Genomic DNA, 17,161 nt, shown 5'->3' with positions numbered 1-17,161 from the left:
CCACCCATATGAGCCGGCCCACCACCCATCCATCTCTGTACCCTTCTGTCTTAGTTGGGGTTTCCATGACCAAAGCAACGTGGGGAGGAAAGAGTTTATTTGGCTTACACTTCCACATCACTGTTCATCATCAAAAGAAGTAAAACAGAAACTCAAAACAAGGCAGGAACCTGGAGGCAGGAGCTGATGCAGAGGCCATGGAGGGATGCTGCTTACTGGCTTGCTCCTTATGACTTGCTCAGCCTGCTTTCTTATAGAACTCAGGACCAGCAGCCAGGTGATGGCACTGCCCACAATAGGCTGGATCCTCCCACATCGATCACTAATTAAGAAAATGCCTTACAGGTTTGCATAAACCTGATCTTATGGAGGCATTTTCTCAATTGAGGTTCCCTCCTCTAAGATGACTCTAGTTTGTGTCTAGATGACATAAGCTAGCTAGCAAAACTGACCCCTTGTCAGCTTGACAGATACACATATCACTTTTCAATTAGAAAAGGGCCTCAGCTGGGCAGTGGTGGCACATGCCCTTAATCCCAGCACTCGGGAGGCAGAGGCAGGTTGAGTTCTGAGTTCAAGGCCAGCCTGGTCTACAAAGTGAGTTCTAGGACAGCCTGGTCTACAAAGTGAGTTCTAGGACAGCCAAGGGTACACAGAGAAACCCTGTCTCGAAAAACCAAAAAAAAACAAAAGAAGAAGAAGAAGGAGGAGGCCTCAATTGTCCCCAGGATAGCATGTTAACATTAGTATCTCAATATAAAACATAAATGACTTTAAAGTCACACACCATCTCTATAAATTCAAACCTCCTTAAAAGTCAGGCCAGGCGTGGTGGCGCATGCCTTTAGTCCCAGCACTTGGTAGGCAGAGGCAAGCGAATTTCTGAGTTCCAGGCCAGCCTGGTCTACAGAGTGAGTTCCAGGACAGCCAGGGCTACACAGAGAAACCCTGTCTTAAATAACCAGAAAGGAAAAAAAAAAAAAGTTTAAAAGTTTCTCAACTGTGGAGTCCTATAAAGCCAAAATAAGTTAGATACTTCCTTACTTCAAGAGGAAAGAACCAGGCCACACTCACAGTCTGGAAAAAGCAAAAGTAAATTCCAGCAGTGTAAATATCCCAGGGTCCAATCTCTGCAATCCACTCACGGTTTTCTGGGCTCCTCCTAAGAACTAGGCTAACTTCTCCGGCTCCGCCCTCTGCAGCGCGCTCTCCACGCTGCTGCTGTCCTCAGCGGTCATCCCACGGTACTGGCATCTCCAATGTGCCAGCATCTTCTGCTGCCATGGGGGTGCACTTTTACCAATAACCACTCCTGAACTCCACTCACACCTCAGCTCCTCTCCATGACCTCTTCATTGTTGGGGTTTCCACTGCTCTGAGGCTGCACCCTAACCTATGGCCTCCGCGGCCTCTCACTCTGTCAAGCCTTAGCGCCTCTCCATGACCCCTTGATGCCTTCGACACCAGAGCCACCTGGGAGACCAAAGTGAGCAGCCTTGGCCACTGCTGGAACAGCCTCTGTCTGCTGACTCTGAGGAAACACTTCCCAGAAGACTCCACCTCAGCAATGCTGGTGTCTTCTTAATCACCGCTAATTTCTCGGCTCCAGCTAACCACCATCAATTGTCCCGGCAAAGCAACGGTTTTACCTCTGGTTCTGGCCTCTTGCTAATCACAGCCTATTCTTTAAGCCCAGCTGACCAGAACCACAGGTTCCTATTTAAAAATATGCAATGGCCCCAAAATAAGGGATTCTCAATCTTCCCTCCGGAAGTTCATTCGCAAGCCAGGCCTCTATCACCCCCATTCCTCTCAACTCTTATCTTCTAAGCTCCCACCGAGCAGCAGCTCACTGAGCTTTGAACACTCGATGGCTTTTCAAACCCAAAGTTCCAAAGTCTTTCCACAATCTTCCTAAAAATAACATAGTCAGTCTATCACAGCAGTACTCTGAAATCCTGGTACCAATTTCTGCCCAAGTTAGGATCACTGTTGCTGTGATGAGACCCCATGCCATAGCCCACAGTCTCATAGCACAGTCCCTTGTGGAAGGCAGGCAGGTAGAAACAGAACTGTAACCTGGAGGCAGGAGCTGATGCAGAGGCCGTGGAGGGCGCTGCTTACTGACTTGTTCCCCATGGCTTACTCAGCCTGCTTTCTTAGAGAACTCAGGACCCAGGGATGGCACCACCCACAATGGGCTGGGCCCTCTCATCAATGTTAATTAAGACAATGCCTCACAGGCTTGCCTACAGCCTGTTCTTATGGAGTTATTTTCCTCTCTCTCTGATGACTAGCTAGTGTCAAGTTGACCTAAAACTAGCCAGCACATTGTCCATGTGACAGCCTTTCGAAACACCCAGGTAGGGTGGACCCAGGAAAGATGGTTTGAGCACCGGGGGAGGCATCCAACCTGCTGCTCACCGGGAGAAGCCACAGGGAGCCTTTCCAACAGAAAAGGGCTGAGTCAGATCTTTATTTTAGAAAAATGCCTGACAGCTGTGAGCAGGGCAGGGCAGAAAGGACAGGTCTAAAGGCAGGATGTCAACTCCAGTAATACTACAACTGCTGAGCTGAATTGGGGGGGGGGGTGCCAAGGAAAGAGGATCCTACCGAGTCCCAGTGGGTACATCTTCAAAACATGCCACACCTAAGGCTCAGGGAAGAGAAAGATTGTAGGAGTCAGAGGACCAGAGATGGCTGTGAGACCCTGCCTCCTAGTCATTTCAGATGCTACTACACCCATGAAGTCTCACCAACATGGCAGCCTGAACATAAGCTGAAAGCAGACATCAACTATAGACATGCCAAAGTGGACAGGGAGCCCACGAGGCCCCAACCCTCCATAAAGAACTACAGGCAACTAAGGACTGCTCAAAGTCTTTCCCAAGGAAAAGCACACCAGCTGATTATCAAATGTCAAGTGGTCAGGCCTGAAAACATACAAACAAGTACCATTATCTACACTGAGCAGGTTATAGTTAGGAAAACATATGTGTACACACACATGCGCACACATATACATGCATATGTATGTAACAACAATTAATGGGGGAAAAAAGGAAGCCATGAATTTGAAAGAGAGCAAGGGGGTTGTTAGGGAGTGTTTGCAGAGAGGAAGGAGAAGGGGAAAATGATGTAATTACATTACAATCTCAAAAAATAAAAGAAATAATAAAAAAAGAAAAGATTCCAGAAACAAAGGAGTGGCCTGGGAGCAAGCCCAGGCCAGAGGGCTGTCCCTGCCAGATGAAGGACAGCCCGGCAGGGGGTCTGCGTTATGCAATCAGCAGGCAGGCCCCTGCCTTCCCCAAGAAGTGCCAGCCCAGAAGCTCTCCGCACCCATCTGTACCACCCCTGTGCCACAGTTCCAGGTGCCAAGCGGTGGCACTGACGGCTCCAGCCCCACAGTTCAAGCCTGGCTATGGGAAGCTGGGCCTCTGTTCATTTTCTCCAAGTCCACAGAGGCTGGGCCCTGGGCCCAGTGAAGTCACTGCCTGAGAAGCATCCCTGGCTCCCCGCCCACCCATGGAGGCTATATTTGGAGCAAGACAACTCCCTGCAGACACAGAGCATTGGACCCACCCTGAGGAGCTGCCCTGACCAATTTTACCAAGCAGGGAGGGGGGTGTCACCCATCTCTTCGTTTGTCTGTCCATTCATTCTGCTCGTATGTTCATTCAACAAGTATTTCTGACACACACACACACACACACCCCAGTACGAAGAAGCCGTGCTTTAGGCATACATTCTTATGTAGGCATGTGAGTATTTGCTTTTAAACAGGGATGGCAGGACAGACTCTCAGTGCCCTCCCTCAGAGCTGGCTGGCACCAGTGACTCACAGTCAGGTGCACCCTGTCTCTATGTACCTGTGTACACATGCGAGCCAGCACGCGCTCCCCAAGGAGTGACAGTGACTCAGCTGCACAAGGCATCTGGGTACCTGTGTGGATGTGTCTGTGGGCACAGCCCTGAGTCCAGGCTCTTGTTCCCTGAGGGTTGTGACTCAACTGCACATGGTGACCCAGGAGCCCACAGGCCAGCTGTGTCTTTTCAGCTTCCACCAACCTGACAAGCCAAATAGACAGTGTTGGGTGCAAATATTCTCTCACAGACCGTGCCTGGAAGACTGTGAGGCCAGGTGACCTTGGAAGGCCACAAAGCAGTAGCAGTTCCTATCCAACAGCGGTGGCCATGGAGCCAAGGCCCCTCAACCTCTTTGCTGATGCTTCCTGGAACCTCAGAGGTAACACCCCCTGACTCCATCAACACACGGAAACACCAGCCTCAGGAGTCACACACTAGGACCCAGGCCCAGGCATTAGAGTTGTGTTCTTCAAGCTGGCGGCACAGCCAATGTTCCTGCTATATCCCCCAAGTCTCTCTGTGGCAGCCTTGACAATCAACCAGCTTTTAGCAAGCTGAGACAGAGGCCGGGTGCTGACCCCTGGGGTTCCCCACAGGCAGCTGCCCCATCTTCACCTCTATGCTCCATCTGTCCCTGGCTGTCTCTGTCCTTATCTGTCCCCAGTCTATCTTTGTCTCTTCTCCCCGTCAGGCTGTCTACCACAGAGGCCTCACTAGAGCCGAGGTGCTGACAGAGAGGGGGTGTGGGGTGGACACTCAGTGTCCCTTTTTCTGCCTTATCAAGAAAACTGAAGTCATTGCTCAGGGGGCTCAAGCTGGAATTTCGCCCTAGATGACCTTCCTGGGTCTGGGGCCTCCACAGAGACAGCCCGGGTCAGAGAGTCAGGAAACAGGCCCCTTCTCTGTGGCTGCTGATCCTCCACCCTCCACCCTCCCCCATCCCCAAGGCGCCTCCAGCCAAAACTCCAAGCTTGCTGGCTTGCTCCCAGAAGGCATTGTAAAGGATGGTCAGACAGAAAGCTGTGGTGACCACACTGGACCAAGGATGCAATTCAGGGTCCCCTCAGCTCCCAAGGGAAAGTGCCAGGAGCCTCAGAGACAGAGAGACCATAGAACTCCCACCCCATGCCTTAGGCCTGCCTGCATTGTGGGAGTGGTGGGGGCCCTCTGGCACAGAGGACCCCTCATTTGGGCTTTCTGGTCCCCAGAGCCTGTGACTCCTTGGGGTGACTGACTACCTACCTTCCTGAGCCCAATTTTTCACATCTGTAAAATAGGTAAATCACGTGAACACTATGGGTTGGGGAGATTCGGTAAAATTAGGTGGGGTCTGGCTCCCGGCAGTGCTCAGAGTTTGGATTGTCCCCACTGACAGGATCCTGGTCAGCAGAACACAGGCATCGCAGTCTTAACCCGCGGACATGGTGCACGGCTGCCACCTGGCGGCCGCCTGGCCAGAAACACACAGATCCAACAGGCCTCCCTTCGGAATCCTTGCTGACTGTCCCAGGTGAGCTCACACCTGCTTTCCCATTTCCCACACTGGGTATCACACCACCTTGTGATAGAAAAAAATCTACAGAGTTGTTTGTTAGGAGAAAGAATTCAAACGAGCCTGTCTATCAAGAGTCCGGGAAGTCCCCTCAAAGGCATGTGGGGTGTTTTCCACTTAGTATCGGCTTTCCTGAAGATTCCTGGGAGAAATGGAGACTAGATGCCACTCAGAGCAGCAGGAGCTGGTCAACCCTGAAGAATCTGTGACCATGGCATAAACCTTCAGTAGCCACCCAAGAAGTCACAAGGTGCAGGAGCAGAGATGTGGATCCTGGGGACCTGCTGGGGTATAGCAGTCCTGGCCCCTTGAGATCCCCTCGACCACCGCTTGCTTAGAGGTAAAGAGCTAGGCTATGAGCTGACAGGAACTAGGTATTTCTGGGCCCCATTCTGGGGCTGTTTGGTTCATTCCTCCTTGGACGCCTCAGAAGTTGCACACCTGCCTCTAAGCATCTCGGATATTCCCCCAACTCTCCAGAAGCCTCGCATGAGCAACTTAATACAGACACCTGCCAGACGATCAGCAGAAATCCCCACCACATGGCCTGGCCTAGCTCAAAAGGAAAGTCCCTCACCATGTGACTTCCCCAACGGCATTGTGGGGTGTGGGGAGTGTCCCCACCAGCCTTTAAGGGGCAGATGGCCATCTTGTGCTCCAGGGGTGACACGCTGGGGACATCATCTGTGCAGTGCCATTCTGAGGGCAGACAGCCTAGTCTAACCCTTTCAGTTGACTCAGTGACTGTCTCCAGCAGCCCCAGGCAATCCCCTTCGAGCCTTGGGGGTTGGGGGTTCAGCTTGGTTGCAGGTGGGTTTTGACCTAACTGCAGAAAAGAACTTTGCCCACTAGTTGTTCCAGCACACTGTGATGAGTGGACAGCCATCTGAGAACGTCACCTTTCAATTCAGTGCAGCTGGGCCAGCAATCTTCTCCACGGAGTGCTGTCCTCAACCTTGTCCAGAGAAGCTTCTCTGCAGTGAGCAGCAGTAATGCAGAGCAATGCAGCAGTAATGCAGAGACTCCTAACTGGTCAGAGTGCTGACAGCAAGTGACTGTGGAGTGATCAGCCCCAACTGGAGCATCTGTATCAAGCCCATCCGGTGGCCCAGGGAACATCAAGGCAGAACAAGTGCAGGAGTTGGGGATGGGGAGGTGTGTTATGGAGCGCTGCGTTCTTGACCAGACACAGCCACTGTGCTCAGGGAGTCACGGCAGCCCATAACCAAGCCAGTAAGATCAGTCTTCATTCCGAAAGGCAGCACTGACTGGACTCAGTTACAAAAATGAAAGGAAAAAAAAAGTGGAGGAGGGGCATGCAGGGGCAGGGTGCAGGACAGGGGGTGGGGATGGGTATAATTGAGATACATTACAAACATATGAGATTGTAAAGAATAAATAAAAGTCTATAAAAGTAAACTTCACGTAAGGCAACTTACTGAGTTTAGTGTTTAAGCAGAAAGACACTCTTAAAGATCACATTCAGGGAAGGGACACACCTGCCTCCACAGTGGCTCTGCACAGACCCGGGGGCTCTGTAAGCAGGTTCAGGGCTTGAGGAAGACATGAGCTGCTGCACCCTCTTTGCTGGTCCACATGAAGCTGTCCTTGAGGAGGCTTTCTGTGGGCACAGTGTGTGTGTGCGCGCGCGCTGGAAGAAGTGGTTCTTATAGTGAAAAAGCAGGTCCCCCCAGAGGATGCACAGAAGGCTGGTTCAACACACCACGGTAATCTGCAGGAGGTGTTTCTCAGAAAGGGAGCACTGTCCTAATGCAGGAAACATCAGTTGTCAAAAACTCCTGGGTCAGCCCTGGAGTAAAGCTCAGAGCTAGGTATGTGTGGAAGGGGAGATGTAGCCATCCTGTCTCAGAGTCACAACTGAGCCTAGATCTATGTGACTGATGCCCGGACTCCTTCCCAGGTAAGTACTCTGATGCAAGCAGGGGTGGGAAGCACAGAACGCTGGAAAAAGCCCTTTCCTGCCATCACCAGCTTCCAGCTCAGAACCAGGGCTGCAGGCCTTGGGCCTCCGAGATGAAGTCTTTTCCCTAGTTCACATTCTCTGTAATCACTCATTGTATCCTTGTTTTCATAACCAGGAGTGTGCTGGCTGTAGTGGGTGCCTCGAACCAGCCTCGCTTGGAGAGTGCTGTCCATTCCTGTTAAGTCTTGCTGGCCCTTCTGAGGCTTCCAAGTCACCGGTCTTAGGTAGTGGGTATGTTTGTGGTGGACACTCAATTCCAATCCTGGAATGCTCTCCCCTGATATGAAACCCCTGCTCTGGCAGCCTAGGACAGCCTCACTCCCATTGGACAGACTTTGAGGGTGACATGGAGGTGGCAGCTGGTCTGAACCCCCAGTCTGTGATGGACCCTGTCCCTGGGGTGCTCCTGGCTAAAGAGCAGAGAGGAAACTCAGGAAGTGAGTCTCCCAGATACCACCTTCAGAAACCCAGGTTAGGCTACTGGTTGTGTTTGGGGGAGAACTGGGGTGAAGTGGGGAGGTGGGATCTGGACAGAGCTCTCCTTTGCTTACTCTAACAATCTCTCTGGCCCTCGCAACTGCCATACAGGAGGCAGACATAGAGAAAGGCCCACATTCCTGTGGGTGTATGGCCCTGACAGACTGTTTCTGCTCTAGTAGAAAATGGACAGGGAGGTTGAGTCTAGACTAGGGTTGGAATTTAGTGTCCGCCACAAATGTGCCCACTACCCAAGACCAATGACTTAGAAACCTCAGAAGGGTCAATGAGGCTTAACAGGAATTAACAGCAACTGCCCCCGAGCAGGGGTGATGCAAGGCACCCACCACAGCCAGCACACTCCTTCCAGTTATGAAAACCACAAATGTTTCCAGATACTGCCAAGTGTCCCCTCAGGAACAAGTGTCTGTACTTGAGAGCACTGCACTAGAGAAAGAAGGATGGTTTGACAAACACCTTTCTCTCCCTGCTCTCCTTCATGAGGGAAGACCAGCTTGCCAATACATAGTCAAGCTAGAACAAGGGACCGCTTCATCCACAGTACGAAGTTTTAATCTTGGTGACCATGTAAAACCAAATAGAAAACCACAAGGTTTATTCTAGTCAAAGACATAAAAATAAATAAATAAATTGAGAGAACAGAGACAAGAAGAAAAGACTTCAGAGGTAACAGCAACGATAGAGGTAGGTTCCTGAGCTGACCAAGGCTTCCCACAGCTGTGACTCACACCAAACATGAGGTCACAGCTAACTTCTTGAGGTCTTAACTCCCAAACCCAGTGTTTTCAGGAGTATCCCTAAACCACATCCACATGACTGTATGAAAATGAAGATTAGCAAAAGCACACATGCAGGCAGGCACGCACACACAAGTGCACACACACATACACACACACACTTTACTCCATTTTATTAATGTAACCAGTTTAAAATGTATGAAATTCTGGTATGTTTAATTTTGTTATTGAGTCCACTTTACTAAAAAAATAGAAACCAAAAATCCCATAGAAAACATTTTAATACCTTAGAAAAATTAGCAAAAAAACAAAACAAAAAAAAAACAAGAAGTAGAGCATATTACATTGTATGTGTAGATAAAAATGTTTTAAAATTATAAATATTTTGTTCATTCTCAATATAGTAGATCCCAAAACATTTTCAAATGCTTTTCATTCATAATTCCTGCAAATAATCTCATCTCTCGTTGGAGGAAAGGGCTGATTACAGTGAACACACAGACAGACACTCCCAACGTTTCCTGTAGTTATTACAGAGATGAGGCACGGTCTATAGACACTTAGCTGAAACCACCTTGAGTATCAGGAGAGACCCACAAGTATCAGCGCATTGGCCTAAAGGGGAGTCACACAGTTCACATCTGTGCGGTCTTCTCATCCACTGTCTACAAAGGACTTTCACTTCCCAGCCACAGTGCTACTGAAGCCGGTGAGGCAAGCAGAAACAAACACTACAGACTGCAGACGCCTTCTGCACAGCCCATACAAAGGGAGCATGCAGTATTCAGGCTTGAGACCAGACAAGGAGGGCCGTGGCAGCTGCGGGCCATGCCTCTGGCTGTGCTGTAAGACAGTCCAGGTTTAAGGAGGGAGGTTCTGTCAGCCCGGCCCGGGCGATCCCTTTACCCCAGTCTCCCCTGGACCCCCAGGCCCTTGCTTCCGTCCAGACATTTCACACCGGCCAGTACCTTCTTGGAGTTTCTTTTTCTTTTCTCTCCAAGGACACTGAGGTCTCTAGGAGACATCATCAAGACACAGGGGAGACCCTGGTCCCCTTGGTCTGATTCCCGGCTGCACTGACAAGGAAACATGGTGAGTGAATGGCCAGGTCCAAACCTACACCCAAGTTATCCACTAAGAAGGTTCGTGACACAGTGATACTTTGCACACAAATCTAAACTGTATGAAGGCAACTATAAACATTAAATAAAATTACTTTTATTAAGCAGCCCAAAATCTTAAGAAAAATTGGTAAGACTTCCATTGGCAAATGTTTTCCAGTCATAAAAGGCAGAGATTAATGGAACTCTATCCAGTCCTTATGTAGATGCCAGGACTGCTGGGATCTATCTGTAGACTTGCACATGTCTGGAATGGCCTCCTTCCTGCTCTGAGGCAAGGCTGGACCAGGCCCGTGGGGGTCCCTGCTCTCTACTGAGTCCCACCTCTTCTGTGCCACATGGGTCACCTTCCTGTTTATAATGTAAAGCTTCTTGGCTGTGCATGGAGTTACTGCTGGTTACAGATTCCAACTAGTGTGGTAAGGCTTACTTTCCAACCACTCATCTCCGTCTCAGACCAGATTAGGGCTGAAATCATTCCTCAAACAAGAAGCATACAAACCACAATCTGTGTCATCCTCGGAGGGAAAAGCAGAGAGACATAGTTCTAGTGAAAGCCACAAGGCTGGCCATCATCCTGTGACACTTTACATCTTACCAGTCCACATTCTGTCAGCTTCCACTGTGCCCATGTAACCCCCCAAACTATCCAATCACCATTGATTTCAACAGACTAGCAGCTGGGGACAGAACACCCAAAGAACTAAGTTGAGCCGCTGGGCCAGGATAAGTCTTGCTTTGAGGTGAGGAGAAAGAAAATGCAAACGAAGCATGCCATGTGTGTGGTGGTCAGGGAGGGAAGTATCTTAGCTGAAGCTGGGAAGAGTCACCAACCAGATTCCATCCACAAGGGCAGTGACTAGTGACTTGTCCATCAGAGCACCAACAGCGGAGGCTTGCCATGACACCTGACTCAAAGAGGCCAACAGACCAGGCAATCGGCCAAGGGAATGCGCTGCCGGAGGGGAGGAGACAGCTGACCTCCCATCCAAGGCGGGGCTGAGACCAGGGGCTGCAAGGGCTGCAGAAGACAACAGTGAGGTGGCTCCAGCCACACCTGTGCCTATGTTCTCGCCAGGAGAGCTGAGACATCTCTAGAAGGTAAACATGGCGTCCTCAGCACAGGACCCTGCTGGAGCCCTGAGGGGAGACTTAGAAGCAGCAAAGCCAATGTTCTTGTCCCAGGTATGAAGCTCTTGACTCCTCACTGATGTGACTGACTGGGTGACCGCTGGGACGGCCGTCACTCTGTGGTCTTCTTCTCTTTCCAGCTCTTCTCTCTCTCCTCGAGCTCTGCCTGGGTGAACGCTGCGGGTCCCCAGTTGGTGATCAGATGAGGGTTCTTGGAACCTAAGCGACAAGCGTGCTTTCAATGCAGGAAGGCTGGCTCTCTCCGCACCTGTCATCGCATCAGGGGGACAACACTCCTACTTCTCTGAGGAATACCCAAAAAGGTCCGCCAGCCAAAAGAGCAGCAACTATGCACGCAGGGAGGTTACCCAGGAGCACTTACTAAGGAGGACAAGCTTAAGAGAATCCACAGGAGCATCATGGCTTCAGCGGGCTCTCTGCTCCCATCTCCCTGTAGGAACCCTGGGATTGCAAATGTACATTCCCCCATCCAGGCATTGGTAAGGGTTCCAAGGACTTGAACTTAAGTCGTCAGGCCTACATAGTGCCTTAACCCTTGAGCCATCTCAAGGATGAGCTCACACTTCAGACCCCAAGTGCTAGCAGTACAGGTAGCTGCTCCTATGCCCAGTTTTATGTGGTGCTATGTATAGAAGCAAGAGCTTTGTGCCCCTAAGAAAGTTACTGTTGTTTGTTCACATAAATTAAACTGCATAAATGCAACAGAAAATAAGTTAAAATAGATAATTATACATATATATATATATATATATATATAAATATTACCTGGTTCTATCAATCGTATTAATCCCTCATGATGGGCCACTTTGTCCTTCCAGCTCTTGGTCATATGTGTTGCCATCTCTAGCTTCTTTTTAACTCCCTAGGACAAAAGTGGCAGATTAAGATCTAAGTAGCGTGGACTGGCACCTACTGTACACCCGTGGACTCCCTCATTAAATGACCAGGGTCACTGTAAGGAGGAAGAGCTATCGTTATCTACTGCACACTAGCAAAAACTCAGGCTCAGAGAGCTAAGCATCTGCCCAAGGTGGAGGAAGCAGGGTGGAGGCCAAGCCTTGTGACTCCAAGGCTCATCTCACCTCATGCATGTGACAGTAGGCCCCTCTGTGTCAGCTTTCTGCCTCTGCCCCACACCTGCCCTTCCTGGCCTGTCTTGTTGCTAGCTCAGCTCTCTCACAATAACTGTCAGTCTTAGCTTCAATAGGAATAGGTTCTGAAGGACATGAAAAGGAAGGGCTGGTCTGCTGGCACACAGTCAGGACAACCATGGCCACGGTGTCCTTGAATGAGTGGCCCTAGTAGGTTCATATGTTTGAATACTTGGTTCCCAGTCAGTGGAGCTGTTTGGGAAGGATTAGGAGAGTGGCTTTGTTGGAGGAGCTATGTCACTGGGCTAGACTCTGAGGTTCCAAAAGAGCCATTCCAGTGTTTCTCTGCCTCATGCTTTCAGAAGACGTGGGTGCTCAGCTGTCCTTGCCTTTGTCTTCATTCCCCCATCATGGACTCTAACCACTGAAACCGTAAGTCCAATTGAATACTATTTTATAAGTTGCCTTGGTCACAGTGTTTTCTCACAGCAACAGTAACTAAGACATTGGTGTTGAGGACGTAGCTTCTCGGTGACTTCCTCTGGTCTCGAATGTCAGCACCTCTCTGCCACCATGGGCCCCTCCAATAAGGTCTGAGTGAGGGGCTGGGAGTAAGTGACCTCCCTAGGTGCTCACCCTCAGGGTGGGGCAATGGGTACTGCCTACACCTGCATGCTATCCCTGTGTCCTTGGAGTCAATTCTGCAGCGTGGGGACCCTCTGTCACAGCATGTAACTGTACTTCCTCATCACACTCCTGCATGGTCCCTGAGTGGACAGACACCTCTGTAGAAAACAAAATAAAACTGCTTCTTTCTTCTCTTTGCTAAGCAAGATTCCGCCAAGTGAGTGCTGGAGTCTGTTTACATTGGTTTGTGCAGTGTTAGGTGCAGAGCCCCACCCCCACCCCAGCTGATCTCAGGTGCCAGTTACAGGTGTGTCAGGGCTAAGTCCAGCCACCTCATACTGCTCCAGGGCCTGCTTCCGCTCCAACTCCAACTGTTCCAGCTGTGCCATGGCCTCCTGCAATGCCTGCTCCTTCATGACACGCTGCTGTTCCAGCTCCTGCTTCTCCGCCTCTGTTGTCTGAATGGCCTGCTGCTGCTCCAGGTGCCACTTTTCCAGCTCTGCCCTCTTAGAAGACTCTTCCTCCAGCAACCTGTAACACAGAGGACACTCGGGGTCACACCCTGCTGGGGACCCTGGCCAAGATGGACAAGCATTTCAGAGACGAGCATCTCAGTCATCCGAGGCCTCCCATCTTAAAGGAGACTGGGAGCCAAGGAGTGTCTATCACAAAGCCTGAGAGCAGCCCGCATGTCCTGCTCCAAGTGTCCTCAATCTTACATGAAGGAAAACGAAAACTAGCATTTAGACAGTGGCAAGTGTATGTTAAGAACAGCGTCAAGTGTGTTTTCTCCGCTGCTTTGCAGAGTGCACATATGTTCAATTAGTAGTCACATCTGAGATGAAGAAGTAAGGCCAAGGAGCCAAGCTCTGCAACCTGCCTAGTTGCTACAACACTGAAACATTTATTCATCTAATAAAGACCTATTACCAACAAAACAATCCTGGAGGTACCGGTCCCTCGTCACAGATGAAGGAATGTGTCCACAAGTGTACCGCAGAGGACACAATGGACTTCAATGCAGGTGTTTGACGCCAAAGTGCTAGTCGCAAGAACAAGCTGGCTTGGATTAGTCAACTACATTTGTGTTTAAATAAATAAACCAATACACCGCCCAAGCCTGCACTACGCAGACAGTGTAGCCAAACGCCAACAGTGTCAAGGCACAAGTCTAACAAGGAGCCACAGAGTCAAGTCATCTGGCAGGGCAACCACTGTCACCTGCAGCATCTGCTCTCTACAGCAGCAGCAAGGAAAGAGGCAAGGACCACACCACCCCTTCCAGATCCCAAATCCCCCTAGAGGCACACTTGAGCTCCTTGGAAGTCTCCAGAATACAGTGTCTACCACTGAGCGCAGCACCGCAGACAGCCCTGACATGCACTCCCCGTTCATAGCTATCCATTACGCATCTGTGTTCTTTGCCAATGCTCTTCTATGGTCAGTGAGAGTGCTGAAGTACAGAGGAAGGGCAAGCTTTCAGAGGGCTAGGCTGCTTCATGCAGCTAGAGAATAGCACAGTGGGGTCTTGTGGGAGGTGAAGCCCCATCTCCCAGTACAGACTCCACCATACAGACCTTGCCACCTGCCCTTGGCAGCAGAGCTTGGTGGAACAAGAAATGAGCTTGGCAAAGCAATTGTTCCCTGGAACTCTGACTCAAAAGCGCCTGGCACAGAACCAGAGACGATGGATAATTGTTCTTACTGATGGCAGGGGCAACAGGAGAGCTGACCTGTGTGTGTCTGTGGCATCCGCCCCAGGCCCATACCCCTTGGTTCCTGCCACTGTTCAAGCCAGGCCACCTGCCCTCCATGGAACTGGAGAACTATTTAAGAATGTTCCCATAAATCACCTTTTGCCTTCCCTCATCCAAGTTGGTTTCTGTGGTTTGCAAACTGACCTCTGACTAAAGGTTTCAGCACTTCCGCCCTTCCTGTGCCTAAGCGTCCTCCTTTACAGAGAAGGAATAAGCCAAGTGTGTGCACACGTCTGTCCTCCTAGCAACTCAGGAGGCGAAGACAGGAGAATCCGTTGTGACCTGCCATAAGGGTACTGGGACCTGGACCCTAGCCCACCATAAGAGCAGCAGCAAGTGTTCTTAGCTGCTGAGCCATCTCTAGTCCCTCTGTCTTTCTGATGTTCTCTTGACCTAATGCTATCATTCAACATCCTTCTTAATTCTGTACATGACGTATCTTCCCCATCCATGAATGAGATCAAAGAACAGAAAACTAAACATTGGCATGCTAAACACTGTACCTGCTACATCTAACTTCATCCTCACAGCCCTGAAACCGGCAATCACCATTATTTTATGGATAAAAAACTAAAAGTTTGACATAGTAAAATACTACTTTAAATTCAAGTACCATGGGAATTAAGTACCCATCCATACCTCACTTAAGAACCTGGGCCCCGGCTGCCTTCAAACACATGAAAAACATCCCAGCAGCTGGCAGAGAGGCAGCAGTGCACACTACTGTACCAGGTACATCATGGACCCTTTCAGGCATTCAAAAGCTATCCCCTGGGCCTGGGATGTAGCTCAGGTGGAAGAGTGCTTATCCATCTTGTACAGAGCTCTGGGCTCAATAGCTAGCTAGTAACAGATGCGGTACATGTCTGTAGGCAGCACTCCAGGGATGGAGTCCTGGAGATCAGGAGTTCAAGGTCATACTCAACTACATAGCATCTTCCTCCTGAGGTCAGCCTTTCTCAAAAATAATGATAATAAGCCGGGCAGTGGTGGTGCATACCTTCAATCCCATCACTTGGGAGTCAGAGGCAGGCAGACCTGGTCTACAGAGCCAGTTTCAGGCCATCTGGGGCCACATAGTGAGACTATATCTTAAAAATAAAACTCAACTTTAGTTTGGTGACATAAAAACTCACAGACCCATATGGCCTTTCAGCCGACCCTTCTAGCCCATTTCCATTCTTCTGTGTCACAGGGTGCAGGCTTTGTAAGGCTCACCTCATTTCCTGTTCCTTTCGCGGATGGCGAGGGGATGAGCCACTTCCTGCTCTTGCCACCACGCCATGCCTTCCCAGCAATTACAGACTCCCCTCTGGAACCGCAAGCCAAAGCGAACCCTCCTTTCCCTAGTTGCTTTTCTCATTATCAAAGCCAGAGAAAAGTCACCACTGCAGAAAGCACCATCTACCCCACACACAGGAGCGCTGATACTTCTGTAAACGTCTGAGTTACCTGCTCTTCCGAGGCTTAATCTCTGCTGTGTTATATCCTATTTCCCTCAAAACTACCGAAACATGCCTTCCCCATAGATTTTGTGCATGAGAGTAATCTATAAACTCCCAGCAAGAACAAATCTGTAGCTCAAAATATGTCTAGTGTCACTCAGAGTGCCACTCTCTGGAAGTGAAATGGGATTTGCACCTTCTCCTGAATGACCTGCTAATGCCACTGTCAACAGCACCACTGATAGCTCCAAGTAGCTGTCGAGGGCAGAGGGCAACCCTGTGCAGTAGCTTCTCTCCTTCCCCCTTCCTGTGGGTTCCATGGATTGGACCTGGGCTGCCAGGCTTATGCAGCAAGCGGCTTTACCCACCAAGTCACCTGGGTGGCCCCAAATCAGTTTTTTCTAAACGAAACATTGGATGCCTTTTTGTTATGTTGTTTGGGTGTGGCTGCATGCAGAGGTGCACGCGTGGAGATTAGACAGGTTTGTTCTCCTTACACCATGTGGATCTCAGAGATCAAGCTGACCTCTACCCCTGAGCCATCTCACCAGCCCCATCACTTTTGGCTAAGTATACAACTAGAGGAGACGCCTTTTCCAGTTTATTTTCCATTTTTAATATTTTTAACTTATTATCATGTGTATGTGTGTGCTGTGTGAGGTATGGCAAGTGTGTGGAGGTCAGAGGGCAACCCGGTGAGTCCGTTTCCTCGTTCCTCCTTGACATGGGTGGCAGCGATAGAACTAGGGGCATCAGGCTTGCACAGTGTCGAGCATCTCTTACCTGCTGAGCCATCTCAGGTCCTCTCCTTTTCTTCCCGGGTTTAAACAGCATCTTTTGCTTCTCACATGAGGATTGGCAGCTGTATAAATTCTACCAGCTTACCTTCTAACTGTTCCCCAACATGGGGTGGGGAGCTACAGCTCAAGGCCCAGGTACATCTGTACTGCCTCCCACAAGGCCTCATGAAGAAGTAAACGAGACAATGGGTTAAACCAGGACAGCTCCCCATCCTCTGGCATCCTCCCTGATGTTACAAAGACCCAAAGCAGGGGCTGGTGAGATGGCTCAGCGGTTAGCACAGGTGGCTCTTCCAGACAACCTGGGTTCAATTCACAGCACCCACATGGTGGCTCACACCTGCCTGTGACTCTAGTTCCAGCGCTTCTAATACCCTCACACAGATGTACACGCAGTCAAAAAGAAAAAAATTCAAATCAAAATTTTTCTCTGAGAATATAAATATCATAAATTGTAAACCAGATTTTAAAAGTTCAGGGGTGGGGCAAAATCTAGTTTCAACTTTAAAACTTGGATTACATGTGAA

The 17,161-nt window shown here is 49.9% G+C and overlaps 1 protein-coding gene and 1 long non-coding RNA gene across 4 annotated transcripts in view; one reads left to right on the top strand and one right to left on the bottom strand.

The window, feature by feature from the left end:
* Positions 1-3,944: 3,944 nt before the first annotated feature.
* On the top strand, positions 3,945-6,841 carry Gm32861. Of its 2 annotated transcripts, XR_378418.4 has the most exons (3): positions 3,945-4,249; positions 5,246-5,380; positions 5,544-6,841. It is a non-coding gene; the product is annotated as a predicted gene, 32861 (long non-coding RNA). The 2 variants fall into 2 exon arrangements; XR_869865.3 differs by having other exon boundaries at positions 5,246-6,841.
* Positions 6,842-8,836: 1,995 nt separating this feature from the next.
* Swap70 (SWA-70 protein) overlaps positions 8,837-17,161 on the bottom strand; it is a 61,804-nt gene continuing 53,479 nt past the window's right edge. For both annotated transcript variants that reach the window (NM_009302.3, XM_017322086.1), the window contains 3 exons: positions 12,965-13,163; positions 11,680-11,776; positions 8,837-11,112 (listed from right to left, as the gene is read on the bottom strand). In NM_009302.3, the coding sequence (NP_033328.3) occupies positions 11,006-11,112; positions 11,680-11,776; positions 12,965-13,163 (403 nt within the window). In that variant the 3' untranslated portion in view covers positions 8,837-11,005. The remainder of the gene's footprint in view (positions 11,113-11,679; positions 11,777-12,964; positions 13,164-17,161) is intronic.

This window comes from Mus musculus, chromosome 7 (genome assembly GCF_000001635.26).
Source record: "Mus musculus strain C57BL/6J chromosome 7, GRCm38.p6 C57BL/6J".
NCBI classification, from domain to species: Eukaryota; Metazoa; Chordata; class Mammalia; order Rodentia; family Muridae; genus Mus; species Mus musculus.
Note: the sequence above shows the minus strand (reverse complement) of the source record. Positions and strands in the feature narration are given on the sequence as shown.